Source organism: Micrasema longulum, unplaced genomic scaffold (assembly GCF_059751315.1).
Source record: "Micrasema longulum isolate JH-2025_06_02 unplaced genomic scaffold, ASM5975131v1 h1tg000247l, whole genome shotgun sequence".
Taxonomy (NCBI): Eukaryota; Metazoa; Arthropoda; class Insecta; order Trichoptera; family Brachycentridae; genus Micrasema; species Micrasema longulum.
Genome location: NW_028277452.1, coordinates 92763 through 118792, shown reverse-complemented (window position 1 = coordinate 118792; position 26030 = coordinate 92763). Strand labels below are relative to the sequence as shown.

Genomic DNA, 26030 nt, shown 5'->3' with positions numbered 1-26030 from the left:
CTCACGATTTGTAAAATATGTCTGGCATTTGTCATCGTCCCGTTAATGATGAACTGTCGACAGGGAACATTAAACAAAATAATAATTCCGATTAAAATCCCTCCCCATATTAATATCGTGTGTCATCCTTAATTGTCAAGTACAATTAACTTATTTTAATGTTGTTATTATGATTATATATTTTTATAAATATGCATTTATTAAAAAAACTTTTCGAAACGAACTTGGTTTGAGGCACGACTAAGTTATGAATGGTGTAATGCAAAATCAAATATGTAGTTAGTTAATTTTAGCATATTAAAACAGAGATGAAGAATATTTAAGAATGTGAATGACCTGTCAATGGCTGGTTTAAGTGGCCACTTTACACACTGTGTAACATTCGCCATTCTGCCCATATTTGAACATCTATATCCCTTCAATTCTTTCATCTGTTAATGTTTGTGAAGTTAAAGAGCTGAAACCTTATGCGGGTGAGATTCAACTGATTAAATTATTTCACCTACATACTAGGCAACGCCTGTAAATGTATTTTTTTCAATTTCTATACTTCTTCATGGACCAGGTGGATTTATCAACAATATTTTGAATTTGTCCAAATTGTTGTAGACAAGGTTGAATTCAGTCCTTGTCTACAAAAATTTGGACAAACTCAAAAAAATGTTGATGTAGTTAATTAATAGAAATAAAAGACAAGTACTTCTTAAATCCACAAATTTGGAATATCTAGTGATCGGTGTCATCGGTTTCGTAACATCTTTGAAACTGATAACTTTAATTTAAAATTCAATGTATTTATACTAACAGGTTAAAATAAAAGTACATAATACATTCAAACATACTTATATTTATAAAATTTTATTATATTATACTTAAATAAGTATAATTTAAACTCATTTACTCCCATAATAGGGAAATATCCCAAACTACGAATATCGATAAAATACATTAAATGAATTTACACAAATGAATTGAGTTTTTAAAGTCAATATGGATATCGTGAAAAAATGTTTTTATACATAACTTGAAAAATAAATTATAAAAAAAAATTGTCCCTACAAAATGTTTGGCATTGATAATTGTGACATCAAGCTTTGTGACGATGTTCTGTAAAAATTTAAACGGTGGGAAAATTAAAATTTAGTATGAATCGTGACGTGACGGCATGACCACTACAATGACCGTTTTCGTAGGAATTCAATTTTATAAATTTAAAAATATTTTTTTGCCACTAGTAAATAGTAAAATAAATAATTACTGGACAGTACTTCATAGACCTTTATTACTTCAAAATTGTAAGGGAGAAAAAGTGGCATTTCCCTATTACATAAAAGCATGATTGACAACCCTTACATACATCATAAGAATTGAGTTTATATCATTTTAGCGAGAGTCAATTTTTGTATTCCTGACGGTTTCTCCGGTAGCGTCAGCACTGACCGTTTTACCTTCCGGCTTCCAGAACCAACCTGCCTCTGGTTACGCCTATTGGAAGAGTAGTCTGTCAGCTGAACACTATCAATTTGGAAATCGACATCTATCACATCAGTAATACTAGGTTTAAGAGGCAAATACTCTTGCTGTTGGAGTATATTGTACCTTAAGAATGTCGGACCATTGCTCAAGGGTTTCTGGTTTGATATGTTGTCCCAATATAACGCCTTAAATATTTTGTTATTTGTAATGTTATTTTGATAAAATGATTTTTTTTGAATTTATAGTTTTCCTCCTATATTTTTTTTTTATCTTTGTATATATTTAAATCAAACAAAAGTAGGTACATACATTTTAAAAACGAATAAATTAATAGAAAGTTTCGCAGTGAATTTATTTATTTTATTTACGGACATCGTCCATTTATACAGCTCATAGGGATAAATATTAAAACATAAGAACAGTTTCAATCATTTAAAAAAAAAAGGAAAGAAGCATTGGCAAATATAAAATATATCAAGACAAGATCTATATTATTTATTTAATGCTCATTTAAATCGTTTTAAACTTAAACCAAAAAAGTCCAGATCTTGCCTTGAATTTGCAGGCACAGATTTTTAACAATAATAATAAGTATATTTGTAGGTACATAATAATAGACTAGTGATACTAACATGTTTATAACATTTAATAATTAGTTTTCAATGACAGATATCATAATTTTTCAAGATTTTTCAAATGCAATTTACTACAATATTTTCATAAACCTTTGAAAAAACGTATTTCTGATTTCAAAAAATCATTAAAGTCCAGTCGGAATTCTGGCTAATAATTTAATTTCTATGACAGTAAGATATTGTAGTAGGCTAAGGCTAAAATCACCTATTTGTATTAAATTAAAAAAATATTTCAAGTGGGTGTGTTCGAAGTGGCAACAATGTGCAACCAATTCATTTGAGTACCTACATACACAAAATAACGATCGCATAATTGGACACCCGACACATGTTTCAGATTTGAATGCCAAACAGACAAAAACAAGTCAGAACCGAATACAAATCCGTACATACGAGTACATACATTAATTTGACATTTGGATACAAAAAGTGTGATACAAAATTTTATCGACAAACCAATATTTAAAAAAAATAAAAAATTAGGGAGTTTGCAGAAAATCACTCGAAAACAATAAATTTCAATAAATAATAATATACTTATAATATAAGTTCTAATTATATCTTAGATAAATTTTATAAACTAAAGGTTTATAAATATTCACCATCATCATCATTTCCTTTCCGCACTTAATGGTGCATAGGGCACTGAATTGGTACACCAATCGCAGCATATTTTGATATTTTTTTGTTTCATAAAGGTAAGATGATCAGTCTTGCGCTTCAGGTGCTAGTCTAGGGATGATAAAATAATTTAGTGGAAAAACGCCTTTTTAAAAATTATCGATATTACCGTATTACAGAATGAAAAATATTTACCAAATGACACGCCATAATGCCTCTAAATGTATGGACTCTGGTCTCAGTTGAGATTTATTAGGTAGCCATCATTTGAGAACAACATCTAAATATATTTTTAACAGTTTTCCCCCACATCTGCACAATTAACAATTTATAATAACCCAACTCGTAAGAATGTACCAATGTCGTATGTACATATGCTTACTATTAAATTCAGCATACATTTATTAAATTGTATTTTTTTTCCTTTTTTTTATTGTTAAAATAAAATAAACGTATCCATGAAAAAATAATAAAATGTTTAAAAACCAGGTCTATCACCTTAGATAGAGTGGTGCGGCATTTTTTCGTCTTTATATCCCTAAAACAGCGTTTGAGCGTGTAAAAATTATTTCATATTAATACTTCTTAATTGGTATTTTTAAAGATAAGTAAAAATAAATCGTTTCAAGTAAAAACCGGTCGTACAAAGGTTTGTAAACTTTTTAAAAAGAAATATTAACATATTACAACAGATATGAAGACTATTTTAGATAAGGTAATGTGGAAATCTAGGCATCTACAGGGCTTATGATCTGTCATTGGCTGGTTTTACTGGCCACTTTTCACACTGTGTAACATTTACCACTCTGCCCATATTTAAACATCTATATTCCTTCAATTTTTTCATTTGTTGATGTTTGTGAAGTTAAAGAGCTGAAGCTTTTATTTATGCGGGAGTGATTCATCTCATCAAATTATTTCACCTACATACTTGGCAACGACGCCTGAAAATTTATTTTTTTAATTTCTTTACTTCTTCATGCACCAGGTGAGCTTATCAACAATATTTTGAGTTTTTTCTAACTTTTGTAGACAAGTTAACTTCACAAACATCAACAGATGAAAAAACTGAAGGGATATAAATGTTTAAATATGGGCAGAATGGTGAATGTTGCACAGTGTGTAAAGTTGCAACTTAAACCAGCCGATGCCAAGTCGTAAGCCCTGTAGATGCCTAGACTTCTATATTACCTTCTCTAAAATGTTATTCATCTCTGTTGTAATATGTTTATATTAACAGCTCCTCAAAGAGTTTAATGCAGTCGCTGACCACAAAAATTTGGACAAACTTAAAATATTGTTAAGATAAATAATCTAAAATGACTCATTAAGCATAAATTTACGTATATTTTGAAAAAACATATTACTAAACACAACAATTCCATAAATAATACGATTCAAAGGTTTTAGTGTGGTATGTGTAGTTTATCTTGGCATCAAAACGCGGTCTTTAAATTTTTTATGCGTATTATGTATTTATATTCTAATGTTTCCTTAAACATTGAAGTTCAGATACGAAAGTACTGATATGTGTCAAACCCCAATGTGAAATGAAAGAGAACTAACAAGAATCGGAATGCAATTCACTTTCGTTGGCAACTATCAGATAAATATACATTTTCGTTAGCCAATATTGCACAGTGGCAGATCAATGGGATAGCGTGGGGTTAGTTGAGCCCCCAATTTGTAATTTTGCCCGCGGCATTCCCCTCGTCCCACCTTACCCCGACCTCCCCTAGCACACTACCCTTGTAGTACGAAATTAGCCCCCGTTTCTCTATATTCTCTACAATAATATAATTGAGTGCATAATTTATGCAGCGGGGTGCGTTCCGGGGATGTATTTGTTTAAATTATTCTACTGCGATGCTCATTTTGGCACATGTTAATCTAAATAAAGATGGTACGAACAATAATAGTCTAACAAGTCAGCGATAGGAAATAACATCGCGATAAAATATTTAAGAGCGTATTATATTTAAATTTATTTAATTATTTCTTTTATTTATTTATGCAAATACATATATATTACAAATAATAATAATAACGTATCCTAACTCCATGGCACGCCCATGAGCCCTGTATTGAGTTAGAATACAACATAATGGAAAGTGGAAGCATGTACATTATTCAATAATAACAAATATAAAAAATTAGGTATTTATTGAAAATTTATTAACTTTGATATGAATTTCTTTTATAATTCATCATAAATAATAGTTACAATATTTATCGATGCAAAAAATTCTTCGAAGGTCATTTTTGAAACAAAGGTGAGAAGACTAACGCTTGGGATGCTCGACTTTACATTTTGAAATTAATGTTTTATTGTAAAAACACAATTTAAAATAAATATTTCATATCGACCATGCCAGGAACTAAACCCGAAAACATACGCATGGTAACTAAAATACTTTTATTTTTTTAAAAATATATAATTGTTCGTCTTATGATTTAGCCAAATATTTCAATTTTCGAAACTATTTTTAACAACAATAATAACAAACCACCATTATGTTTCCAGAGGCAAAGAGGATAGAACGCCATACCATTCTGTATTTGCATTCAGACCTCGCTGCCTATACATTCATATATCTTCTCATGGACGCACGCCGATTATTCCCATTCTGGACGTGTCCATCTTAAAGTATTTGTTAGATTTGATTGTGCCATGTCTTTCTCGGTCTTCCTCGTTTTCTGCATCCATCAACATTTGCATCGCAGATCCTTTTAAGCCGTTCTTTCGCTGTTCATTAACTATACATGTCCAAACGCAGCATCCCCTTCTTGATTTCGTCGATAACGCTTATCTCAGTCTCACATAATACGCAGATCTCTAAATTTGTGCACCTTTCATGCATAGGCTTACAACACATTTGCTCGAGAGATCGCATTTCAACAGAATTCAATCTTCTTTCCTATTTTTTTTCCAATTCTATACTCCGCTCTTATACGTAAGTTGTATTTAACTCATTATTAGAAAATCGTTATCAAGTTAAGGTAGTGGAGTGGAGTGGAGGGTTCGAACCTAAAACCTCTGATCTGTGAGTCCGTGACACTAACCACTGGACCATAACCCGATATTTTACCTTGAAGTGGATGAAAAATTCAAACGATTCTTTATTTTCCGTATGGCTGTTCAAATGTAATGAAGCAAAGATTAAGCAAGCGCATCTCGTAAAAACGAGAAAGAAAAATAGCTTAGAAAAATATTTAGTGATAATAAATCTGTCATCTTATGGAGTTTAACATTTTTAATGTGCATTATAAATGCAGACGATGAGAAAAATTGCAGCAAAACGAAAAGTAAGCCATATCTTTGCAATTTTTAGCAAGTATGAAGACGTTGAGTGGTTTTTTCTAAAAAAAAAATATATGTTGTTAGACTATCAAATTAAGCAAAAAATAAAATTTGATTTTATCGTATTATCAGCGTTATGATTTTTTAAAGTTTTGTAATTTTAAAATTACTCCGCCTGTGACGTCTCAAGTTATCTACGGTGAGTTGTTCTGATTGGTCGGTCGGCTTCCCGGTACCTGGAAATGTATCAAAACACTCGGTTGGTTTTGGAGAACTAGTGATGTCGTTCTGAGTGGTTAATTTTTTATTTTCTCTCCATTTTCGAGAAACTTCGCCGTACAATAAAATGCTCTAATTTTTACCGCGCGTAGGAACAGATTTTTACATACAATTTCCAACTACACTGAACATCCTCATTACGTTTTGAGTTCTGTTGTTAAATGCATTTAAGATTAAAAATGACTCAAAAATAAATTAATACCACTTTGCCTTGGTTCAGGAAACAAACTGCTTTAAAAGGGCACGTTTGATAAACTGACAGCGTCTTAAGTCTAACTAAAAAAACTAAAACTACTTTTTTTTACTTATATTGGAATACGCACATAAACACAATGAAAAAAATCGAATTGCATTCTTTGGTATAGTTACTACCTGACCAGTGACCAAAACAAACAGGATTACTGCGGTACATTTCACTGTGACAAGTTATTCTCCGCGGGGTATTTACCTCAGAAATTTCCAGAAAAAACACTTCGGAAGGGTTAACAGACGTGCAATACGACCAGCATTGAGCGTTTAAAATGCACATGCATTTCTATTAACGAAAACAAAGTGACATAATTCTCTAGACTCCAGTTTCTATGTGCTAGGGACGCTTCTCTGCGGGGGTATATTTTTCGCATCGAAAACAAAGAAACGTAGTTATTCCAGCGATCATTATTCATATTGTACTACTAAGCGACTGTCATCGTTTGAAATAAGGAATTGAGTTCTTAGGAAATTTTACTACTGTTCTACCGTGTGAAATATTTTGTAAGGAATCTGAATAGCACAGCAGAAAGAGTAATATAAATAATATATTTTTTTGCACTTGTTCTGGTGTAGCAGTTAAAAATTAAAAATTTTATGTTGTGAGTTCCTAATGTAATTCGTGATTATGAAGTATTTATTATATTTTTTTGCATTTTTACAATAATCTTAACACGTTTTAAAAAGTTTTTGATCAATATCTAACGTAAATCATTTTTCATGGCCAAAAAAAAATATGTTGAAAGATAAGTAATTAATCAGATCTAATATCAATACAATTCATATTCTAAAATAAATTTATTTTCATCATTCTGTGGTGCATAGCGCACTGTATTTTTACACCAACCACAGCGCATCTTGATCATTTTTGTAACATTAAGGTAAGATGATCTGTCTTACGCTTCGGATGCCAGTCTAGGGGCTGTGATATAATTTAGTGTAAAAACACCCTTTTAAAATTAATATTTCATGTCACATAGCTACACAAGAGTTAAGCCTTCATTTCGTTACTTGATTGGAGATATTCTAAATTAGTGCAAATAATATTTGAAATATATGTGTGTTTATGTGATAATATTTCATTTTTATTTTTGCTATTATTTGATTATGTACGTGCTTTCACTTTACATTATGTCATATCCCAACTCAACACGAGGCCCTTGGCCTCATAGAGTTTAAAACACGTCATTATAATTTTGGAATATGTATGAAGAAATATAAAAATTAATTTAAAAAAAATGAATTCTTGCTCAGTATTTAAAAAAATATATATATCAAATAATAAAAAGTATAATAAATATGAATTCCATTTCCAGAAGTTACTATACCTCAATTCAGGACTTTTTTTTATTTTTAATTAGTGCATATTAAACAAATCAATGTTTTTATAACTAAATATAACATAATAATATATGAGACGAAATCCTTTCCTTACACAAAAAAATACAGATATAAAACGCTTAAAAAATGGAGGAAGTTATAGATCTAAAACTAAGGGAGATAAGGTCGTTAACAACACACACTACGCAGATATATTATCATATATCTGGATAATATAAACGCTTATTGTCTATTGAACAAACGGAAAACTAAACTAAATAATGACGGTCTTTCTTCTACATTCCAAGATGTGGCTTTACTGATAATGGTATTAGGAACCCATACTGTATTTAGTAGTAGAATGTATAATGCCAGCTAAATGATTAATGATGTTTGTTATTTCAGCATCGGCGTTGGACGCGCCCACTTTGAGAAGCAGCCCCCGAGTAACCTTCGCAAAAGCAACTTTTTCCACTTTGTCGTGGCTCTTTACGACAGAGCTGGACAACCTATAGAGATCGAAAGAACTGCTTTCATTGGATTCATAGAAAAAGACCAGGTAAGAAAAAATACCAAGTAAATCCCTTCCCGTCTTTATTTGTACGGAATCGTGTATTAAACGTTGCATTTGGCAACTAAATAAAGTATTTAAGCGTGGTCAATACACCACAATCAAATATATGTTAGAGAAATTAAATGTCCTGGACTATAAAAATATCATTCTTTTCAATACTCTGTCTTTCATTTACTAGTAAAAAAACGGCGTGCTCCCTGAATATATCGCTGCTTAAATTCTAAAGGGCCTGTAATCGAAAACTCGTTGAGTTCGTTTTATTGTCAAAATGAAATTTAAATCGGTCATGTTTTTCTATAAAAAAATCATCGATTTTGAATTATAAATTACCCAAATCGCGCAACAGCCCTTTTGGCATTTTGCGTTTTAGTGGCTTTCTTCGTGGTTAAAATCGCCACCTGTTTTAGGTTTCTGGGTGATAGTAAGCACAACACTCTTTAACTAGATAGATAAAACTAAAAAAAAAAGTATAATATTGAAAACATAAATGTATCAAGATTATTTTAAAAAAAAACACAAACTAAAGTTAAAAACTTTAATTAACTCTACTGAAAAATGACGAATTTCGATTGGTGGCCCTTTTGGATTTAATCAGTGACACATTGTTAAGGATTTCTACAGGTATGGAACGATAAGTGAAGGTGATTATGTGTTTCCTAAGAAGCGACTTACTGAAACTCAAAACAATCTTAACTATAATGTTTTGAGTTGCCAGAAAGTCTCAGATATGCTAGAAGCGTCTCTACTTTTTCAGCAAAATGTTTTGTATCTATTAGGGATATGTTATATGTGTGTACCTATATTATGTAGAATTATAGATTCATTTAAATAAGATATATTTATACGAATTATTTTTAAGTAAATTTTTATTCCTTTGACAACTTACTAACTATATGAATAACTTAAATTAAAAGTACCTCCTAGATTGATTTACTACATTTATTGTTGTTTTTGAACCACAAAAGGCAAGGAGGTCTTATTATAATGTTAAATTTTAGCATAGAATTCCAAAGTTTAAGAAAAAACTAGTTTAATTTTAGTGTTTTTACCGGGAATTGAACCCAGAACCTTCCGTGCGTGAGTCAAGTATCTTAACCACTACACCACGGAGTACTAAAATCGATAATATTTTATATCTAACTAAACAAAATAAATTTTTAAAAAGTCACATTGGCCATTCGACGGAATTAAAATTTTGTAAAAAAATTGCGGATAAAATGAAATATTTACAACTAAAATATTATTATTCTTACTAAAAAGACAAAAAAAAAAAAAAAAAAACTTTTAACTTATAAAAAATACCATGAAGTTTCTACGATTAAAAAAGTGTTTGTTCAAATAAAAAAAAATAACTGTATTTTCATTTTGATAACTTTTTTGGTAAATTAATTATCGAAATAATAAGAACAGCTTTGTCTTTAGATTGGTAGCAATGTACCTAAAATTTGCGAGTTAAAAAGTAATTGTAATTGTGTAATATTAACCTGTATAGTGTAGGTATAATCAGAAAGGCGTTTTAAAAAAGAACGACTTCCTTTCTTTTCATCATACTACACCCTTATACCCTGCATATGTTAGTAACAAAACTTTTATTTAAAGGTCTGTACAAAGTAGCTTCTCCCTTAAAATTTTCTGCAGAATGTTAAGCCTTCGTTGGTTTCGATTAATTAATGACTAATTACGCTTTGCCTTAAGCAGATTAATTATTCCATCAACATAAACATGGTAAATTACTCGACCACGTAAATATGGGGGTCAGACGAGTATACCTTTGGGCATAGCGTGACAGTAATGTCACTTGTTTACTCGAACTTGTGTTTTTTTGAGTAAACGCTTTTTAATGAAGACATTCAACTTTTTAAAAGGTTAAAACTACGCACACAAATAATATTTTAATCATAAATAAAACGCCATGTCGATCTCTTCAAAATAACCCCGCAGTCATGAAGTTGCGTGTACTCCTTCAGACGCAGTGGAGGAATTAAATAATACTTATTTTTTCAATCAACTTAAATATCAAATTTGATTGATTACAAACATGAGTGTATTTTAAATTTCTCTTAAATTATATGGCCATTTCAACCAGCAAATAACAGGCCATAAACCCTATAAATGCCTTAATTTCAATATTACATTCTAAAAAAGGTTCCTTATCTATGTTGGGAATGTTATTCAGTCTTTTTTTTTTTTTTCGAAAAATAAATATTTTCGTTCTTATGATTTACCCAAATATTTAATTTTGAGGGCCATTTTCAACGAGTTGTAAATAACTCACTATTAGAAAATGGGAATCAAGTTGGGGTAGAGTAGGATTCGAACCACAGATCTTTGGTCCGTGAGTCCGAGACACTAGCCGCAGGACCACAACCCGATTCAAAATTGTCTTCGTCTACAAAAAATAAGTAAAACTAACTGGCCCAAGAATAATAATAAAAACAGTCAATTTTTTCAAAAACTATTACCTAGTTTGTAGGTGAAATAATTTAGTCAGATGAATCTTACCTGCATCAATAAAATTTTCAGCTTTTTAACATCACACAAGTCAACGAATGGAACAATTTTTAAAATTTGGAGGTTCAAACTATCTGTATTATTTTGTTCATACAATCGTGCTGTCACGTAAAACTGATCAATCAAAATCAGTATACCGCGCATGGCTATGTGTGTTTTTTCTTCTTAATGTTTTGTTCGATTTTTGTTCCCATAAACTGTAATTTTTTTTAATTATAAGGGAAAAAAATCAACAAATCAAAATAACATAGCAGAATAGCGAATGTAACAAGGTGTAGGTATACATTTAAACCAGCTAACCGATCATAAGCTCTGTAAATACCTAGACTTTTATACCATCTTTCTAAAATGTTCTCCATCTCTATTGTAATACTTTAATGAATTTATACGTAAAGTGAAACGCTTTTGAGGGATTATTTTTGTTATATTGTTAGGGATAAAACACAGAATACCTGGCCAGTGTACATTGTATAAGAAACTGTCCCTCAACCCGAAAAAAATGTAATGCTTTTTTTACTTTTAATTGTTTTCAAGCCGATTCGTTCTAAAAGTTTTTTTTTTATTTCTTCGTAATTTGTAATTCTTCAATCATTTATACACACCTGCCTGATACCTATATAATATGCGTTTAAGTCTTATCTAGTGTAATGAGAAACATTTTTAACAAAAACTTGATATTTTTCTTTTCCTTCTTCCTCTTGGACTCTCTCCCCTCTCGTATGACTCGTCTGTGACGATGGGATTTCTTTGAATGATGACGTCCAGCTCTCCTCTTTTTCGGACTTCTTCTGCTAGTCTACTGCTGCTAGGATTTTCAGACTGAGTAATTTTTGCAAGCTTCGTATCTTCCATACGGTTCACGTGGTTCCCTCCAAAAGCGCTTTCTGCTTCTTCCAAACTCAGTTTGTCTTCAACACTACATGCAAACCTTATTGTTTCAATTTTGATCCGATTTCTCAGCATTTTGCATGCGATAGAGCGTAGGGTTTTCATTTTCGCTACTCTAATAATGCTTTTTGTCCCCCCCCTATAGCCCCCTTTTTTATTTTTAAACGTTTTAATACGTCTTGCAGCAGCAAAGTACATGGTGTTGAAACATTAGTTTTTCACGTATTTTTCGTAAAATGGTTTTCTTCTTGTTTTAATCCTTTGTATTGATTTGCAGCAAACATTTGTATCTTATTTTTTAATTGATTTCAGTCCGTAACGACACTTTTTAATAAGTTATTAACTTTAAAAAAATTCCGATAAATTGAAATTTAATGTATTGCATCGCATAATGGTAAAAACTGTGTAACAAATGACGTATGTATGAAATAAATAAAAATATGATAAAATGTGTTCCTGGATATTAATACAAATTTTCACGTTTTTTAGCAATAATTCAAACTATAAATCTTAAAAGGGGTGTATTTTAAGGCGGTAAAGATTTTTAGCGAGGAAATAATCCTGTTTTTTCCATTCTGTAAGTCAGATTAAAATCACACAAATAATAACACAGGAGAGTCCCCTAAACAAATGACAAAAACCCGTGACAAGAAAAAGACAAATGCTCTATCAAAATGCGATTCAAATTTGTTTGTTTCTATCAAATGTGTAATTATAATGGAACAACGTGGTTCTGTCTCCATAAAGGTAATTAAATTCACCCGACATTTGTAGAAATATGATAATGTAATTCTTTTTAAAAACTTTTATCGACCAAAAGTGGTCTGTTATTAAACAACGTTTAGTTTTTTCGTAACGAGCAGCTTTCACGCTATTTTTATAGTTATCATATCGAAATAATGTAAAAAGTTTTTATATGACGCTTACGTAGTTATAACTATATCGGTAAATATAACAAATTTAAAATATCTACCCTAAATGGTTGTAAATATTGATTGAACATGAATAAATATTAATTTATTTACTTACGCCCAATGGGCATTTCTAACATGGGCACTTTATTTAACGTAGCACTGTATAATCAATGTCATTTTTTAAATATTCATTTTCATATTTTATGAATTTATTAATTCATTTTATCAAACAATGACTACCATTTATATTGAATTGTGTTTTTTTTTTAAGTAAACATTAACAACATTTTGAGTTTGTCAAATTTTTTGTTGATAAGGATTAGATTTCACTTCATCAAAAATTATCGAGATTCATAAAAACAGAGATGGAGAACACTTAAGATAAGGGAATATGGAAGTCCACGCAATTACAGGGCCTGTGACCTGTCATTGTATTGTAATGTTTTAATCGAAATCCAAAAAAATCTTTGTCTACAAAAATTTAGACAACCTCGATTTACTATTGGTTAAACCAACTGGTCCAAGAAGTATATTATTTAAAAATATTTTCAGGCATTGCTTGGTACGATACGAGCATATAGGTGAAATAATTTACTCAGGTGAATCTCACCCGCATGAATAAATGTTTCAACTCTTAAACTTCACATAAATCAACAGATGCAAAAATAGAAAGAATCTTGAAGTAATACATAACATAGGTAAAATGGCAAATGTTACACAGTGTTTAAAATGACCACTTAAACCAGCAAATGACAGGTCAAAAGTCTTGTAAATGCCTAGGGTTCCACATTCTCCTCTCTAATATGAAAGATACTTCGTTCGTTTGATTTGATTTTGTTTTTGAAAATAAGATAAAACTTAAAATGTGTATTTTTATGCAGTAAGAAACCTCGTCAACTCATGCCTTATTTTTTTTTTTTAAATACACTTATCGGTTTTAGTACTAGGTAGTGACCTTAGTTAGACTGACAATAATACAATAAAAAAAATATGTAAAGGTATCATCAACAAAAAAAAATGTATTTGAAAAAATGAAAAAATCAGCATTTACGATGATGATTTAATGATTTTAAAATTCATTTCAGGAAACCGAAGGACAAAAAACCAACAATGGAATCCAGTACAGACTTCAACTTCTTTACGCAAATGGTAAGATATTTTTCTCAAAATGCTGTTTCAAACTAACAAAAAATGCAAATTTAAAATGTATGAAAAAAATGCGTTTTTTATTTCAAATTGTTTGGTTTTATATTCATTATTATCAAGAAAGAATAAGGGATCTTTTCTTCATTTAGATCACGCTTATTCGCTACGAGGCGAATCTGATATTTAATATCATTATGAACATTTCTATGTATTACTAGGAAAGCATGAAATAATTATAGATATGGGAGTATCTTACGTATTTATTAAGGGCCGTTTACATGCGCAAAATACAACAGACATGACAATAATATTGTCTTGTCCCGGCTCCGTGAACAACCTTGACCGCGCAGGACACAACGGTGGGACAATCCGAAAATTCAGCCGCAGTTCACACGTGCGCGACGCGAAAATGAACACACGACGGCGTTTGTTACGAGCAAATTTACGAAAAATGTTATTCGTTTTGTACCAAAGTGTATTAGAATCGTTAAAGTTTGTGTCCTACAAATTGCTGTTTACACGTGGACAGTGGACGAGTCCTGGGACAAAACAATATTCTATTGTCTACGAGTAAATGGCATTTAAAAGTGCCGCAAATAAATACGGTCTTGCAGACGTACGCGTTACTTTAGAACAAAAACAGAGAACTAATTCTCGGTCCATGTAACGTGCAACGATTTCCTTTGATATCGTCGACCAGTTGCCCTGTTTCCGTGTAGCTAAGTGTTCATTTGACCAGTAAAGCTGAGTTTCTGAATGTGCGGTTAGCATCCAGGGTCTACTGTTGAGACTCCGTTCTCCTGGGATCCAAACTCGGTTCAACCACATCATCTTGCATTACTTGTGAGATATTAAGTCTCATTGTGCGCAATCTCAAACGGAATTAACTATTAACGATTTCAACTCTTATTGTTTTGTTAGGAAGTTAAAATTTTCTTGTCTTATTAATATTTAGCATAAAATTTATGATGTAAAGTACAGTCGGGCTTTCACTAGTTTACAGTTATTTCTATGATGATTTTAGAAAAATAAAAACAAAGTAATGTACGCCTCGTTATTTAGTTTCCAGCGCGTTTGATTACCATGTAAGAGGTCTTGGGTTCATTTTCCGATATGGCTTAAATGAAACACTAATTTTTACCTTCATGTAACAAAAACGTTCGAGATGCTCTGCGTTTGGTGAACCAGTGTAGTGCCTTTTGTATTATTAGGCACGCAAAGAGAATGATGTCCATGATTAATGTTAAATTAATATATCAACATCATCATTATTTCCTTTTATGCACCCAGTAGTTTATTAGGCACTGCATTCGTAATCCAAATTCAGAACCCGCGAACAATCAATAAAGCAGTTTTGAAAAAACTTGTAAAATCCATATTATTTATTTTACACTTTATATAAATATACATTTAATATACATGGGCGGGCATATTGCCTTAAGACAATTTCTCTAAACCGTTTATTTTGATATAATAAGAAGCATATGAACATATTCTATGTATTACAGATTCTTATAATTTTTTACGAAATTTTATACAAAAATAAACTAAAAATCTACACAATGCTATGAAGTACATTACCGATATTACACGTCCACCCTGTTACGAATCGAATCCAGGACCGCAAGAATGGCAGAAAAATGCATTAACTACTACACAATGGGGAGGACTTATCCCTACTGGATTTTCTAATTTAAGATTTTTACGTTAGAGCAGCCAACGAGTTAAAAATACGCATCCAGGGTTAGTCTTTTATTTCACACACAGAACTGTATTCTTTATCCGTCTGGACACAGGGTTATTTTTTAACATCTATCCATTTACATTCATATCTGCATTCATCTTATGAAATACATTAATATGAGGCGCCATGGCGCAGTTGATTAGACGGCCAACTGTGAAACTGGCGTTGCGGGTTCGATTCCCGCCAGTTGCAAGAAAAAATAATCCAAAAAAGATGTTTTCTCAATTGGTTTGGGTGTTGTGGTGAACTTTTCATTATTTTCTTCCGTATCTCTTCTTTTCTACCTGCTGAAAAGCCTCTTAAAAAAGGCTCAGCGGGTTATTCCTTAAAAAAAAAAACATAGATTTTTTAAATACATATAATATTAAACATATAAAATATGGTGAATAAAGATGTTAAACTAGGCTTCCACAGCATTCGTTTCTGTTGAAATATGTGTTCAAAACAAAGGGTTTCATTGAAATTTCAATTAAAAATTACTTCTTTTTAAATCGGTTTGTCATCCACATTTTACTTATTTGTTCAATCGTTAGTGCTTAATCTAAAGGGTCAAATCAATTGGTTTAATTTATTAACTACAAAATAACACAATCAGAGCCGTTTACTCGTGACCGTTCATTAAGTCTTCTAATTATTTATTATTAACCTCTATAACGCTCTGTGCTGCTATAAAAGAAGGGGTCTACCATTGCGGATTACCTCAGAAACCTTTTGGGTCGATTTTGAATATTCATACCTTTCATCCAGACACCTGTTTGTTCATAAACGGTGAGATTACACATACTATAATAATTTATATATTATTATTGAGGTTAAGTTCGTATCTTACGCAATTTGCTTAGAATAAATAATATACACTTAGATTTGAACTCTGTCTAACAGGTGAAATAATAAGGTATATTCACGAATCTCGGTGACGACCCTTATGGTGTAATGGTCAAGATACTTGACTCATGCACGGAAGGTTCCGGGTTCGATTTCTAGTGAGAACACATTTTTTTTGCGGTTCTTAATTGTACTTCTGTAATTGCAGCCAGTCCAAAATTTTGAAAAAATGATATTTTGGTATTATCGGGTGCAGTAAAGTCAATCTATGTTCTGCTATAAAAAGCCAGACCGTTTCATATAAAAAACTGTAATAATCGACTTCTGAAAATAGTTTCGATCACAAAAACGGCATTTCTCAATTTGCAGAAAACACCCACAGCACCAGAAAAATCTTACGGTACTTTAAAAATCATTAAAGGATGTATAATAAGATTTTTGTTTGTGAAATATTAAAAAAAAAAAGGATTTTTTAACATTTGTCAAAGTCAAATACAATCTTACTGTTGTGTTGATTTGATTATTCACTCTTTTACAAAGGTGCAATTATCTCAGTTTCACTTTTCTATTGCTGGCTGTTTTCTGCATAACTGCGTTCAATTGGACATCTTGGCCTGTTGTGGTGTATTTTTTTTATATAAATCTAGAAGAACGTTAGTTTAACATATATTTAATTATTAGAGCGGATTTTTAGAATTTCAATGATCTAACTATCAATGTATAAGAAATTATTTTTCTTAAATGTTCATAAATAATTTTATATAGCCCCTTTCCGACTTTTCTACGTCTATCGAATTCGAAACGTACCCTTCTCTTCGTCTGGACACTAATTACACTAACAGGCAAATCCCACTATACACCTTCACCAAAGTAGAAATAACACAAAAATATAGAACCAACGTGCTAATGGCCACATGACGATATTAGCTTAAACTAACATACACTGATTACATACATATTTGAAATGTTTGATCGTTTGGAAGAAACAGTTGCAAAAAGGAAAAAATCGTTTTTTACAACTATTTAGTCGGAACATAATTTGTTATTATTTTAAGGGGTTGAATAATAAAAAAGGTTGAATTACGTGATGTGGATTTTGTAAACAATATTCTTAAGAGCGCTATATTGATAATCCGAAGGTCCTAATTTCATTATATCATACGTTTGTTAGAAGCCATTTGGAATACGCATCTCAGATATGGAATCCCCAGTATGCCATATATTTAACAAGAATAGAAAATATTCCAAGCAAATTTCTAAAGTACCTTGAATACAAAACTGCTATTTCTTATGTATCAACTCTCGCTGCCTCCACGAACCATGGAATTACTTCTCTACAATACCGCAAAGTGTGTGCGGACCAACAACTGCTTCACAAAATTATGACAGGAATAGTTGACTGTGCAGAACTACTTAGTTTAATAACAATACATGTGCTAGCTAGGATTTGCAGACAGTACTACCTGTTTCATGTACCAATAAGTAAAACATTGTATGTTGAAAATGCTTTTTTTTCGTACACTTTTTCAGTGTAAAATACAAAATTTAAAGACACAGACTGCACAAACATCACTGTCAGATTTAAAATTTACACTTAAAATGCATTACGTAACTCAGTAGACATTATAAAAATAAATATGTACATCTCCCTTCCCCTCCTTATCCTCTCTTCAAGCATCCTTGTCATAATCTTGCCCAATTTACAATAAATTACTGCTCTTTAAAAAAAATACATGAAAATAACATTTTTAAATGTATAAACTTATATGTATTTATATAACATGTAATATATTTTCTTTACTAACTTTGTATACTTTGTGGAAATCTGGTATTGGTTCTACGAGTTTTTTTCTATCGGGTTTTTAAAGTTAAAAATATTATTCTTATTTTTATTATAGATAACTTATAAAGCGCCATTTTCGTAATATAATACCTTAAAGGCGCTTTACAAAGTGATTATTTAAATATATATATTTAATTTTAAATTTCAGAAAAAAAATGTTCTTTGTCACCATATGCTAAGAATTTATTAAAACGATTTGGCGAACAAGTGGGTTTTAAGTTTCTTCCAAAACATCACTTCACTCTCACAGTTTCGGACCTCTGCTAGGAGAGCATTCCATGCCGTAGGGCCTGCGACCGCAAATGCGCGTTCGCCGAATTTAGTGCGCTGTTTGCGTAGAGGTATAATAACTTTTCCTTTTGACGTAGATGTAGCTGATCTAAGCGTAAGACGTATGTCAGCTAGTTCATATGTAATTGAGAGTTCCCTTAGATATTCTGGAGCAGAGTTGTGCAGTAACTTATACAATCATAAGCCAGCAGAATTTGTATTCCACCCTCTGTGGAAAACGTAGCCAGTGTAATTTCCAAAGTAGTGGAGTGATATGACTGAACTTAGAGATTCCAAAAATAAGTTTCGCTGCGGCATTCAATACAGACGTAGGCGAGTCATTTTATTCATTGGTGGACCGGCGTAGATACCAATACAATAATCGACTTTAGTCACTACAAACGCATTTATTAATTGACGGGCGGCATTAACTGGCAATTGTTTGTATATGCATTTAATCTGCCTCAGCTGGTAAAAGCATGAACTTATCGTTCTACTAATTTGAGCGTCAAGAAAAAAGTCAGAATAAGGGATGACTCCCAGTAATTTAACGGTGGGTAAAGCGGTACTCCTTACATCGGGTAGTGCCGTATCCTAAACCAAATTCTATCGTCTGGTTGAAGCCATCTGTAGTTATTCCGTTTTAGATGGGTAAAGTGTTAAGTCTATTTCAGCCATCCAGTTTCCTATTTTCTCAATGCATCCATTAATCAAATTAACAAGCACTTTTCTCTTGCTGGGTTTGTATGTAATATGTATGTAGAACTGTTGGTTTCCCAAATAAAATACAATAAAATAAAAATGAACAAATATTTTACCGGTTGAAAAAATACAAAAATTAATTATTAAAGTTATTTTGAAAAAACCGTCTACTTTTCCCACTGTTGAATTATTTAAAAAATTTAAGGTTATCGATAGAAAATTTCTATATAAAAAGAATTGTTTGCTTCAAATACATAAAGATAAAATAAATAGTAGTATTTCTAGGTCACAAAACGTAAGTATGCGATCTAGAACAGGTGGTAATATCTTAATTCCTAAATTAAAAACAACTACTGCACAACATCATCATACTTATAGAGGAATATTTTTCTTAAATGAAATGAACAAAGATGATAAAAAAGTACAGTCAGAAAAACAATATATTTAAGAAAGAATTGAAAAGCTACATTATAATTCGTCTTTATGTAACACTTATTAAAAACATCGTCACATCAGAAACCACATGATCAGTATGAGGAAGAAGACGTATTGGCACATTAAAATATTTTTTTTAGAACGAATAAAATTTTTAAAAAATAAACATTAAAAAAAGCAAATGGTTGCTTACTTGTGCAACAAAGTTATGAGAAGGGGGGAGTCGGATACTGCGCTGCGCTCCCCTCACTTCTTCCTTGCAGAAGTAAGCAACCATTTGTTTTTTTAAATATTTTATTTTTTAAACTTTTCTTTGTTCTAAATATTTTTTTAAATATGCTAATATGTCTTCTTGCCCATACTGATCATCGTGGTTTCGGATGTGACAGAGTTTAAAGAACACTCTGTATATGTTATCCTAAAAAAAATATTAATTTAAATAAAATAAACTATTGTAAGACGTCACTCCCCATTATGTACACAAGAATTGTTTATTTCTTTTTCGTAATGGGAAACGTTAATGTAAATATATGTACATGATTAATGTAAAAAAATGTATTTAGTTGTAATATTGTATTCTTATTTGTCACTAAAAAAAAAATACAACTGTAAATAAGACAATTTTAAAAAAATTATATTATTATTTTATTTAAACTGAATAACACAATACAAAATACTTTAATCGAGTACTGAAGAGTTTTAGAAGTTTTCCACGTTTATCGTATAGAAATATAAAAGAGGAGTCAACTTGTAACTTCTACTAGTAATATCAAATTGTATTACCCATTTCTCGCTATAAACATGCAACTCAAACTGTTACACGATGCTTTAAGCGTAAAACGTTTAAATTTAATGTATAAAAATAAAATTCATACTGTTCGTATTACAAGATGTAGCATCGAAATAGCTTTGTGTTAGTGCTACAGGTACGGCGCTGAAATACATGCATAATAAAAATATAACACATACGAAGAATGCACGGGAAAAAGGATCAGGGTATAAAAAAAATGAATTTTAGAAATTCGACAGTTAAAATAATGCAAATAAACTTTGTACCTTTAACGATAAACCACGGGAATCACATTTAATGAAATGTTCCTGACTAGATTTTGTGATTGTTCGATTTCCGAAACATAAGTAAAATAATGTTTTTTTTCTGTTGTATATATAAAAGTAGTGTACCAGGGACAATTGATGTTTTTTGCATTAAGTTATTGAGTTATTAACGGCCTCCGTGGTGTAGTGGCGGACGCTCGACTCACACACGGAAGGTTTCGGGTTCGATTCCCGGTGAGGACACAAAAATTTAAAAATTGATGTTTCTCGATCCGGGTATTCGGTGTTGTAATACACCACCTTAATTGGGCCTACTGGCCTGTTGTGGTGCAAAGAAGAAAAAGAAACGTCCTGAACTTCCGATTTTTATTCCAATTTAAAAAGAAAGTTTTTAAACCGAAAGTGGACTATGTTATTTTATTTACCTATAAATAGCTTATTGCGATAATTTCTGCATTTTAACTTCAAAACTGCAAAAAATGGACTCCGTGTTTTATCCTCTAAGGAACAGATTTATTTTTGTAGTAGTTTTTTAACAAAGGCAAACGTTTTTTTTTTACCATAACTTTGACGGTTTTAGATATATATTCAATACATTTGTAAGATTTTTTTAAATTATCACTAAGGGAGCACCAACACCAGTTGGATTGGACAAAAGTAATTATGTTAATGTTTATTTGTTACGGATGATAAACACAGTTCTGTGTTTGAAGTATAACTTAAATCCAGGACGAGTGTTTTCGACTCGATGGCTGCTTTCAGATAAAAATTCAAGTAGTGGTTGGCACGTTCGCGTACCATGCTTGAGGTACAGGTTCTATTCTTGGTAGGGTCGGCGTGATATATTTGTTTAAAAGGTGGTTTCAATCCCAGATTTTTCTCTATTTCTGGCTGTTGACGGCTAACTGTGAAGCTGGCATCGCGGGTTCGATTCCCTCCAATTAAAAGAAAAAAAATGAAAAAACATTTTATTCTCATTCGGTCCGGGTGTTGTGTATTTTTTATTACCTCTTTTCATATCATATATCCCACCTGCTGACAAGCCTCTAAATAGAGCTTAGCGGGTTATTCCTCTAAAAAGAAAATGAACTACTTTAAAGTCTTCACAAGTTCTTAAGAATCAACCAATGATATAGTGTTGTGATGAATTTCTGGTTTCCGGGAAGTTCACTCACTTATCAGCAAAGCTCTCCGACTAGAAGTTATGACGTCACAGACGGAGTTATTTCAAAATGACAGAACTTCGAAAAATCATAGCGCTCATAAAACAATACATAAAAAAAATGGCCTAGCTGAATAATCTCCTAACAAATCTCACCATCTCATTGTATAAATATTGAATTTTTAATTATCTGCCAAGACACAGACGACAAACTTGGAAAATAAAGCATCGTTTGAAAAATTATTTGTAACATTTCTTAAGAGAGAAAAGTACTTTAATTTTTTTTATTTATTTATTTATAACAATATAAAATACAAATACATAGTTTACAAAATAAAATGTTTACACAATAGGTACATTCAATTTAATTTAATTTTTATTTATGGATGTAGCCACTCCACTGGCCCACAGGCATGTTTTGGAGTGTCAGTGTATTATTTATTTTATACATAATTGTACATACTTTCACATCAATTGTGTAAAAATTCAAAAGAAATAAAAAAAATTAAAACATACCTACATCAATAAAACGAGAAAGGATTTTCAAGAAACTAAAACTATTTATAAAACATATTTCTCAGCTTCCTGTCTAGTCTTTTTAGCAATCCATTTATGGACTCGAGCTTTGAAAATATTGTTTTTCATTTTTTCACCAATGTGTCCTTGCTTAAAAAGTTGTAATGCTTAGGGGGCAGAAAAGTATAATGCCTTCATTTGTTATTTGTTTTTTATAACATTATATTCATATGTACGTTTCAGCGCAAATTTTACATCTCAAGCAATATACCTTTTCTATTAAAACTAACATCACATTTCGCTCAATTGGATTAACATTGATACCATTTCGAATACATACGCCATAAGGAATACTTGGAGGAAATTAAATGTACCAAATGTATCTACAAATAGCTATTCGATATGCAAGCGCTTCTACTCCATAGTCAGCATATTGTAGACTGTAGACCATGGACCGTAGTTGTATGGGAATGTTTTAGTATTCACAGTCGAACTTTGGCAATGACTTCCTAATTGCCCTAAATTTATTAGGAAATACAGTTTAATGAAATCTTTTATTATATTAAGTACAATTTGAAAATCACTCCACAGAGAAAAATCCCATTGTAATAAATTTTATATCGATATCAGAGGCGATACGATTGAATAACAAGATTGCCTTACCTACAGAAATAGCCATTCGCAAATTGGTTCTGCATCGTAATAAATAAAACAATCTGTGTTGCCTTTGTCGAAGACAAATAGACTTAACTCATTCAGAATATCTGAATTATGTATGTGACCACCAATCAGTTGAAAAAAAAATGCTCAAATTAATATCCCTAACGCATATAACCTAATTAAGTAGCGAACCATATAATTAAGAATCGTCCAGAAAGAGCGTAGAATCATATTTGAATGTATTGGACTGTGTCCAATAACTCCCTTACTATGCCCTTCTTTCGCCGCGCGCAATCGTGATGTCACCGCGTAATGTTGCTTGATGGGAAAAAAATAATCATAACACAAATGAAAGGTAAAAAATAGCTGACTTAAGTGGCAAGTTTACACGCTGCGTAACATTCACCATTCTGCCCATTTTTAAATATTCCCATTTCCTCAACTTTTCCATCTGTTGGCTTTTGTAGAGTAAAATAGCCAAAAACTTTTATCATGTGAGTGAGATTCATCCGACTCACTAATTCACTAGGCAACGCCTGTTTTCTTCATTAAAAAAAAGGTTTTCTCTATTTTTCAAGCTCTATATTTGTGTTAACATATTGCAACAGAGATGTAGAATATTTTAAAGAAGGTTATTTAGAAGTTTAGGCATCTACAGGATTTATGACCTGTCATTGGTTAGTTTAAGTGGCTGCTTTACACACTGTGTAACATTTACCATTCTGTCCATATTTGAACACCTATATTCCTTCAATTCTTTCATATGTTGATGTTTGTGAAGTTAAAGATCTGAAACCTTTATTTTCATATTTATGTGACAAATTTTTAATGTTTGTTCCTAAATTGTAAAAATAAATCATTAACATTATGGCTTCAAATGACGATTGTATTTATATTTCCACCGTTAATCTGACGAAAAAGTATTTTTTATTTTTGAGTTCTTCTCAAAAACACGTTCGATTAATAACAAGCTTTAGACTGGCAGCACTAAAAGCTATACCTTCAAAGTCCTAGCGAGAAGTAGGTTGTTGCAGGTATATGAATATAAATACGGAGAGCGTCTGTATTGCTGTGTATTTCTTCCGACGAGTCTTTAGGGACTTTTTTGAGCTTTTCTTATCGACTATGTAAATATACTTTAGCGCTATTATGTTATTTACCAGTTATGTGTATATTTGTGTTTATGGATATTTATATTGCGTATTAAGAAGGCTTTTGATGTTTGGCAAATTATTTATTCTTTCGCGTTTTCTCGAGGAAAACTTTCTCTTCCAATAAATGTTAGCTTTCAAAGATTTTTCACTTTCACCTTATCATGTTCGTTAAATAAACATTTGTTTGGCAAATAATAAATACTATATTTTTTTCTATTAATCAGTTGATAATTTTTGTCACTATCGTAATTTTTTTTAGAAAAAAAAAGGTTAAAACAAGACTTTTCGAAATTTGACCATGTATAAGCTAACATTTCACTATTCTAAGAATGAAATAGTAAAAAAAAATAAGTGGTCGTCACAGTAAAACATTTTTTTTTATATGTGATCGACATAATTTCACTATTAGGCATTTTTATTTTTTTACCAAAACATTTTTTTTCACTTTCATTTTGAATCCACAATTTGAATTTTTTTCTGTGTTTGAAATTTATTCGTACAAAATTTATATTTAAATCATGAGGTTTAAGTACCTTTAAATATGGATGGTTTTTATTTTTTAATTAAAATGCTTCAATGAAAGCCTTGTCTTAGTAATTTAGTAAATTAATTGGAGCCATGAAAAATATACCACAACACCCAGACTAATTGATAAAAAAATATTTCTTGGATGGTTTTCTTGTTACTGGCGGGAATCGAACCCGCGACGCTAGTTTCACAGTTGGCCGTCTAACGAAGTATCGTATCGGATACTACGAATACTGATAAAAACATGTGAAATGGATTTATAAAAATTAATTGTGTTTTCAAAATCAACATGGATATCGTGGAGATTTGTTTTCATACATAATTTTAAAAATCAAATAGTTCAAAAATATGTATTAACAAAAACGCGGCGAGTTTTGCTTTGATAATTGTGGCGTTAAGATTTATTTATTTATTCATATTTTTTTCTACATAGTAAACAATGACTAAAAATAAAAATAATGTGACCTCACTGGGATTAACCGTGTCGAGGACACTTAACAATATTTTTTTTTTAATTTTAATTTTGCATGTGAGAATATACTGAGATAGTTAACAAAATGACGATATTCTTTTTAAAATTAAATTGTCACAAACAAAGTTTAAGATTAAACCAAATCTTGACGTATTAGAGGCCAGGCCAATATAATTAACCGTTTTCGTGGGAATTTGAAATTAAAAATTAAAAAATATTTTTTAAACCACTAATAAAAACAAAAGAGTTTTTTGTTTGCTTGACAGTATTTCGAGGACCCTCATTATTTTAAAATAAAAAAAAGAAATAAACCCCTATTGGAAAAAATATTCGGAAAAAAAATCGTGACGTTGCTTAAATAATAAAAATATCTAATTTTATTGTTTTAAATAAGCGACCAGGTTAAATATAAATTTAAACAAACGATGCTTGTTAATGCCGCAATGTCACAAATAATTTTAAAATGGCTGAAATCCAAACAGGCTTTTATAGCGAGGCGGGTTCAACACTAGGGGCTTTCATGGCGGAAAATAAATGTCGTTTCGCGTAATTTTAACCTGTTAACAAATTGTGCAGTCATTGCTACTACAGTGTCCTCGCTGGCATAAAGTATTTCCCGGTACACTGTTCTAGGGGGAACGGTAAATGAGACAAATGGGATGACGAACGGAGTTTTCAGGAACACTTTTCAACTTTCAGGAATTACTTTTAATACGGGTTAAAGCAAAAAATATTTTCGATCGCCTTGT

At 31.1% G+C, this 26030-nt stretch overlaps 1 protein-coding gene across 1 annotated transcript in view; it reads left to right on the top strand.

Annotated features, from left to right (window-relative positions):
• The window catches only part of LOC148283339 (transcription factor collier-like), a 71258-nt gene that overhangs the window by 10969 nt on the left and 34259 nt on the right, over positions 1 to 26030 (top strand). The window contains exons 3-4 of the mRNA XM_088223662.1: positions 8287 to 8440; positions 13854 to 13917. Coding sequence (XP_088079788.1) covers positions 8287 to 8440; positions 13854 to 13917 — 218 coding nt within the window. The remainder of the gene's footprint in view (positions 1 to 8286; positions 8441 to 13853; positions 13918 to 26030) is intronic.